Here is a 7,898-nt window from a genome sequence, read left to right on the forward strand (position 1 = left end):
CCACCTTCCTGCCTGCCGGTACACTCCTGCGACCTTGAAACCTTATTTATGACCTCACTACTCTCAACCTCCTGTACACTGGAGCTACAATTCAGGTTCCCATCCCCCTGTTGAATTCGTTTAAACCCTCCCGAAGAGCATTAGCAAATTTCCCCCCCAGGATATTGGTACCCCTCTGGTTCAGGTGTAGACCATCCCATTTGTAGAGGTCCCACCTACCCCAGAATGAGCCCCAATTACCCAGGTATCTGAATCTCTCCCTCCTGCACTATCCCTGTAGCCACGTGTTCAACTGCTCTCTCTCCCTATTCCTCGCCTCGCTAGCACGTGGCACGGGTAACAAACCAGAGATAACAACTCTGTTTGTTCTAGCTCTAAGCTTCCACCCTAGCTGTGAAACTGTGTATCTATTGCTATCATATTCTTCCATCACCTCACCTGGCAGCATGTTCCAGGCATTTACTTCCCTCTGTGTAAAAAACTTCACTCTACCCCTCACCTTAAACTTATGCCACCTAGTATTTGGCATTTCCACTCTGGGAGAGAGACTCTGACTATCCACCTTTTTCATGCCTCTCATAATTTTATATACTTCTGTGAGGTCACCCCTCAGCCTCTGACTCTCTAGTGAAAACAATCCAAGTTTGTCCAAACTCTCCTTCTAGCTAATACACTCCAATCCAGGCAACATGCTGGTAAACCTCTTCTGCATCCTCACCAAAGCATCCACATCCTTTCTGTAATGTGGCGACCAGAAATGCATCCAACACTTCATATGTGGCCTAACTAAATGTTTTATACAGCTGCAACATGACTTGTTAACTTGCCCCGCCCAATGAAGGTAAGTATGCCATACATCTTCCTTACCATCTTATCCATGTGTGTTACCACTTTCAGGAAGCTATGGACTGGCACACCAAGTGGATTGTTTTATTCTGAAACTGATAAAGTATATAATTGGCCATATCAATAACTACATAAAACATTTAACTTAAATGTAGTGATTAATGGAGTGGGGGACCAGAGAGAGTCTACTTCTGCAGCCTCACTGGTAAAATGAAAAGCCTACACATTTCCAGTAAATCTCTGCAGCCTGTCCAGTGTCTCCATTGTCTTATGTAATGTGGACACTGGAAATGTTCACAGTGTTGTTTAACCAGGTTTCGGTGTATGGTTTAGTGTATTGTGGGCTGACATTTGAATTCTATAAATCTAAGCAATTAGCAGGGTTCCATATAATCTCAGCATGTACGTACAGACTGTTTCCTGAAGGTATTGTCGGTGCTGACGTTAATGACAAATAGGAACCATTGATGCTGATAGTGGTTTATTCAATGTTTCTGAAGATTACAGTATCTCAGGTTTTTACATAAACCTCACACTCACAGAGAGTTAGTATCCCACGTTCTTTCAGGATGATGTTGATGAATCGACCAACCATTCCATGACAGTTTAGGACTTTAGTTTCTCCTGCTCTGAGGCCTGTAATAGTTCCACATCTGCAAAACACGTCATTAAAATAAGCCCATTAGAAAGCTGGATTGTCTGGACAGAGCGGCTCCCAGGTTCTACATTCTAACTAACTCCAGGCACAGCTACAGTAGTGGGATTTGAATCTGTGACCACAGCACTAACCTGGATAACTAGTCCAGGGACATCACCTCTACACCCCAGCCTCTCCCTGATCTGTGATTCACTGCAGGCTTGTCCAGTCTGATACAGCAACCCTGTGTCTGTGACGATTCCCTTGCCATGTCTCCCATTCACTGGTTCTGGTTCAAATCAGAAACCTGATTTAAGCAGCAATTTGGCCCTCACATACATTTTCACTGCATCAAAGATTAATGAAATCTTACTGGAGCTGTACAAGATGCTGGTGAGACTACATCTGGATTACTGTGAGCAGTTTTAATCCCCTTATTTAAGGAAAGACATCATTTCATTGGAGACAGTTCACAGAAGGATCACAACGATGATCCCTGGTATGGCGGGACTGTCTTTGAGCAAAGGCTAAACAAATTGGGACTCTACTCACTGGAGTTTAGAAGAATGAAAGGTGATCTCATTGAAATATAAAGGATTCTTAAGGGGCTTGACAGGGTAAATGCTGAGATGATGTTTCCCTCTTGAGAGAGTCTAAGACCAGGGGGCATAGTACAAGAATAAAAGGTGCCAATTGAAGACTGAGATGAGGAGGAATTTCTTCGGTCAGAGAGTTGAGTCTTTGAAATTCCTTGCCACAGAGAGCTGTAGGGGCAGAGTCCTTGTCTATATTTAAGGCTGAGATCAACAGATTCTTGATCAGTCAGGAAATCAAGGGTCATGGGGAAAGGGCAGGAAAGAGGACATGAGGAATGTTCGATCAGCCATGATCCTATTGAATGGTGGAGGAGGCTCGAGGGGCCAAATGGCCTACTCCTGTTCCTATTTTGAATGGTCTGACTGTCTAACACACACTGTTCTTTCAGCCAGCCAATGCATTGTCTAGGCTGGGTGCAGTGAGCCAGGAGATTACCCAGCTTTGTACCAGCCTCAGGAGTGAAACACAATCTGTTAAACCATCATATGTAGGAGCATAATTAGGCCATTCAGCCCGTTGAGTTTGCTTAGCCATACGCTCAGTGACTTGGCCTCCATAGCCCTCTGTGGCAATGAGTTCCATAGATTCACCACCCTCTGGCTGAAGAAATTCCTCCCCATTTCAGTTCTAAAGGGTCGTCCCTTCACTCTGAGGCTGTTCCCTTGGGTCCCAGTCTCTCCGACCAGTGGAAACATCTTCTCCACGTCCACTCTATCCAGGCTTCTCAGTATTCTGTAAGAGATTCTTAATGAGATCACTCCTCATCCTTCCAAACTCCATCGACTACAGACCCAGAGTCCTCATCTGCTCCTTGATGTTGGTTTTGATTTCCCAAAAGGATTCACATAGCTGACTCCTTGGAGAAATGCACAGTGAGGTGTGTATGGAATTAAAGAACAGTTCACCCAGATGAAGGGTCTCGGTGTTGCTGGTCACACTGAGCGAAGGTAAACTCCTATTGTAAGGGACGAGAGGGCCAACTAACTGGGATTAGGAACTGTGAAAATATCCAGCAGAAGATTCTAAATATTTAACACTTGCCTTCAGATTTTAAATTAACTAGGTTAAAATCGCACCAATCAGAATCCCAGATCCCTCTCTGGTTTAGCACATTCCCATGAAGTTTCCGTGTTTGCAGTGTGTACATTTCCCTCTTTGTAGCGTATCTGATTGTATCATCTCCTTCCCTTGTTCTTGCTTTCCCACAAACTCCCAATGAGAGATCAAGCATCAGGATCTCTTTGTTGATCCTCTGAATCCACCTGATCCTCTCCCTCAGCTGTGTTTACCTCTGCCCAGTAGTCTCATTTTCTCAGTTGGAATCTCTAGGCTAGAAACAGAACACAGAAAGTTGGAGATACTCACCAGGTCAGGCAGTATCTGTCAAGAGAAACAGGAGTTAACCTTTCCACATGAACTGCTTCTCATCACAGACACTGTCTGACCTGCTGAGGAGAGTTTTGTTTGGATTTCCCTGTTTCTAGCTGTTGCAGTAAGCTGGATTAGTGAGAGTGTTTGGTATATTTACATTGGGTTATCGTTGCCATGGTTGTAGAAGGAAAGTCCAACACGGACCTCAGCGTTTTTCAGGCGGTTCCAGCAGCAATCCTGCCTGTTTGTGATCTTTATTGACAACACCTCAACAGCATTGAATAGATCGAGGCTCCACCAAGGTTTATCATCAGTGTTAGTGTGAGTGCAGGACTGGTTCCTATAGAAGGCATTTCGATTTCCATCGATGGCTTTGTTCGCATCTCCTCCCCAGTTGGTACTTGATTGAGTTGCATTCCCTCTGAGAGCCACGTTCCCTGTAAATACAAAGAGACAACCTAAATGTGGGCAGCATGGTGGCTCAGTGGTTAGCACTGCTACCTCACAGCGCCAGGGAACCAGGTTCGATTCTACCCTCGGGCGACTGTCTGTGTGGAGTTTGCACATTCTCCCTGTGTCTGCGTGGGTTTCCTCCGGGTGCTCCGGTTTCCTCCCACAGTCCAAAGATGTGCAGGTTAGGGTGGATTGGCCATGCTAAATTGTTCAGGGATGTGTAGATTAGGGGGATGGGTCTGGGCGGGATGCTGTGTGTGTCAGTGTGGACTTGTTGGGCCGAAGGGCCTGTTTCCACACTGTAGAGGTTCTATGATTCTATGATCTAGGTTCTGACAGTGAACCTTCCTTGTTGTGGAAAGTTGCAATTGTGTCCAGAATCAGAGAAAGGAGGCCATTTGGCCCATTGTATCTGCTCTGACTGTCCAACTGAGCATCATTATCTAGTGCCAATCTTTTCCCTCATACCCTTGCGCATCACTTCTAACCAAATAACCATCGAATGTCCTTCTTAAAATGCCTCAATTGAATCTGCCTCCACCACGTTCCCAGGCAGTGCATTCTACTCCATAACCACTTGCTGTGTGAGAAAAAGCTTTGCCTCACATCACCCTTACTTCTTTCGCACATCACTTTATGGTCTGTGGCAATGGAGAGTAAAATAACAGAATGAGGTTTAGACATTATCTTGTTATATGATTCTAAAATTCTAATATGCAGGGGCCTGGTTCTGAGGGAGGGTCACCGGACCTGCAACGTTAACTATGATTTTTCCTTCATAGATGCTGCTAGACCTACTGAGCTTTTCCAGCAACTTCTGTTTTTGTTCCTGATTTACAGCATCCACAGTTCTTTTGGTTTCACTTTGTTAAATGCCTTCTGTTCCCACATCTTAGGGTTTTAATGGTCATTACGTAAGGCACAGCCTGATCAGAGAAAGTCAGGATGGGTTTACAAAAGGGAAATTCCTTTAAACAAATTTATTTGAGCTTTTTCACAGTGTAACTAGTAAAAGACAGTAAATATTGGGGACCCAGTAGATGTAATGTTGCTGGATTTTCAAGTCCATTCAAAAAGGTACGACACAATAATCATAGAAACATGGAAAATGCTAACAAGAGGAGGCTTTTTGGCCCTTTCAGCCTGCTCCACCATTCAATACGATCATTACTGATCATCCAATTCAGTCCCCTGTTCCCACTTTCTCCTCCTACTTTTTGATCCCTTTAACCTTGAGTAATGTAAGAACATGAAAAGTCAATAGACAAGTTCATCAGGTTAAGGGTAACGTATCAGTGTGGATCAAGGATTCGTTCATGGACAGGAAGTAGAGAATTGGCATAAGTGGCTTGTGTTTTGTTAGCAGGATGTGACCAATGGAGGACCAAAGGATTAGTGCTGGAGTTTCAGCTATTTATGATCAACATTAATGACTTACAGGAAGAAACACATTTAATTGTGTTTACTATATTTGCTATTGACACAAAGCTGGTTGGGAATGGAAGCTGTAAGGAGGATACAAAGAGACATAGATGGGCATCAAGGTGCAATTGGAGTGTAATGTGGGGCAATGTGATGTTATTCACTTTGTTCGTCGGAAAAACATGAAACTTGTGAAGGGTAGTAAGAGCTGCCCATGCTGGAGTCAGAGATAACACAGTGTGAAGCTGGAGGAACACAGCAGGCCAGGCAGCATCAGAGGAGCAGGGAAGTTGACGTTTCGGGTCAGGACCCTTCTTCAGAAAATCTTCAGATTGTTCTGAAGAAGGGTCCCAACCCAAAACGTCAACTTTCCTGTTCTACACTGTGTTAAACTTGTAAAGGGTGATGTTTAGAGAGACTAGGGTGTGCTGATACAGGGAACACAAAGTTAACTTGCTAATTAGGAAGGCATGTTGCACGTTGAGTTTTATTGCAAAGTGATTGGAGTACAAGAATGAAGAAGTTGCTATAATTGTACAGGGTTTTGGTGAGATCGCACCCAGATTATTTGTGCAGTCTTGGTTTCCTTGTTTACAGAATGATGTATTTGAATTGAAACAAAAGAGGTTCACATCAGCTCCTACAATGTACAATCGTCGTTAAACGAGGTGGTCAGTGAATTGGATCAGTACACTCTGGGAGAATGAGAGGTGATCTCATTTAAATATAAAGGGGTCTGATAGGATTCGCCCTCAGACTGTTGCCCCCACGTTGGAGGATCTAGAACAGGGGGGCACAGATAAGGAGCTCATATTTCAGACTGCGATGATGAGACATTTCTTCACGCAAAAGGTTGTAGATGCTTGGAATTATCTTCCCCCCTGAAGGAATCAAAGGACACGAATCCTACATGCCCCTCTAGGATGGGCTAAGTTGCTCTTGTGGGGAGGCAGAAAAGTCTCAGTGGGCTGAATGGCCTCCTATGTGCATTAACTGTTGTTTGGGAAAGAGGTGAAAAAGTGTAGTGGCAAATCACTTTGGATCAGATGGAATGGGGAAGGAAGCTTAATTTCCGACTTTCATACACTCCAGGAGTGAGAGCTGGGGGAAGCACACACTACAGGAAGGAGCAGATTCTAAACGACAAAGATTTTACTCTTACCACATGCCAGGGTCCCCACACCACAGCAAGCCACCAACACAATCACAGAGATCATCTTCACCCTGTTGGAATGGAAGAGCAGACATCATCATTCTTGCTCAATGTCATTATTTCATGGAGTGAGCTCCTATATTTTATCAGGCTCAGAACCTTAAATCCACTTTCTGATTTCAGGTAATTTTCTATTCATCAAATTAAGGGGCATTTCAAGCACTGTTTACAAATAAGCCAGGGGAAGCCCTGGTATAACCAGAGAATTATAGAACGTTCCAGCACACATAGGCAGAGGGCATTTAACAAATTGTCTCAATATTGGTTAAAGAGAAACCATTCAGCTTGATCCCATCGTCCAACACTTTCTAGATGTGTGGGTTACAACATTCCAGTTCATATCCCAGATTTGTCATTCTGATGAGGGTTTTCATTCCTGCACCCTTTCAGCATAACAATTAGGAACAGGAGGAGGCCGTTTAGCCCTTCAGGCCTGCTCCACCATTCAGTATGATCATGGATTATTATCTCCAACCCACTGTCCTGACTGCCCTGTGTTGGGAACATGTATCCTGGTGGATGATGAGAACGGGAAAATGGGTATGTTTGATTTGGACATTACTGGGCATGGACATTATCAGGTATGGACATTACCCGTTTTAGATATTACCAAGTTTGGGTATTACTGGATACAGGCATTACCAACATAGGCATTACCGCGTTCAAACATTACCGGGTTTGAATATTATTACATTACAAAGGATTTATCATTTGATAGTTGGAAACTAAGAGCCAAAAGGCTAAAGGAGACTGGTCTATTTTCTGTTTATATAAACATATATATGACATTAGAGAGCACTGTCCAACAGAGTTTTTGAGAGAGATAAGGGCAGAGTTTTATTGCTGTGATGGTTTAAGCAGCATTCCTACACCCTAATGGACCCTCGTGAGGGTTCTTAGAGATTGGGAATAAAAACAGAAGTTGCTGGAAAAGCTCAGCAGGTCTCGCAGCTTCTGTGAAGGAAAAAACAGAGTTAATGTTTCGGGTCCGGTGACCCTTCCTCAGAGGTCGTATTCCAGCAACTTTGTTTTTGTTCCTGATTTACAGCATTTGCAGTTCCTTTTGGTTTTTCTTAGAGACTGGCACATGCCAAATGCTGATGTCTGTGGATGGTGTGCAGGAATGTGCCCTTCATTCATTTATAAAATATCTTTGGATTTTCCTTGATATCGCCCAGTTTTCCTTCATGACCTTTCTCTTTTCTTTCAGAATTTCCTTTCAATTGAATCCTTGCATTTTCTGTATTCTTTCAGCACTCACTATCTGACAGAAACCTCCCTTTATAGCCCTGTCTAACAAACTCTGTCTCTGAATAAGGTTTCAAGGTCGCAGGAGTGTACCGGCAGGCAGGAAGGTGG

The 7,898-nt window shown here is 43.8% G+C and overlaps 1 protein-coding gene across 1 annotated transcript; it reads right to left on the reverse strand.

The window, feature by feature from the left end:
• Nucleotides 1-1,310: 1,310 nt before the first annotated feature.
• Nucleotides 1,311-7,193, reverse strand: LOC109918956 (fucolectin-like). Its single transcript, XM_020518904.2, has 4 exons — nucleotides 7,150-7,193; nucleotides 6,489-6,550; nucleotides 3,609-3,888; nucleotides 1,311-1,499 (listed from the first exon to the last, which is right to left on the reverse strand). The coding sequence occupies exons 1-4, from the start codon at nucleotides 7,191-7,193 to the stop codon at nucleotides 1,358-1,360; spliced, it is 528 nt and encodes a 175-aa protein (XP_020374493.2). The 3' UTR covers nucleotides 1,311-1,357.
• Nucleotides 7,194-7,898: the final 705 nt, after the last annotated feature.

Source organism: Rhincodon typus, unplaced genomic scaffold (genome assembly GCF_021869965.1).
Source record: "Rhincodon typus isolate 14 unplaced genomic scaffold, sRhiTyp1.1 hic_rhity00009879, whole genome shotgun sequence".
NCBI classification, from domain to species: Eukaryota; Metazoa; Chordata; class Chondrichthyes; order Orectolobiformes; family Rhincodontidae; genus Rhincodon; species Rhincodon typus.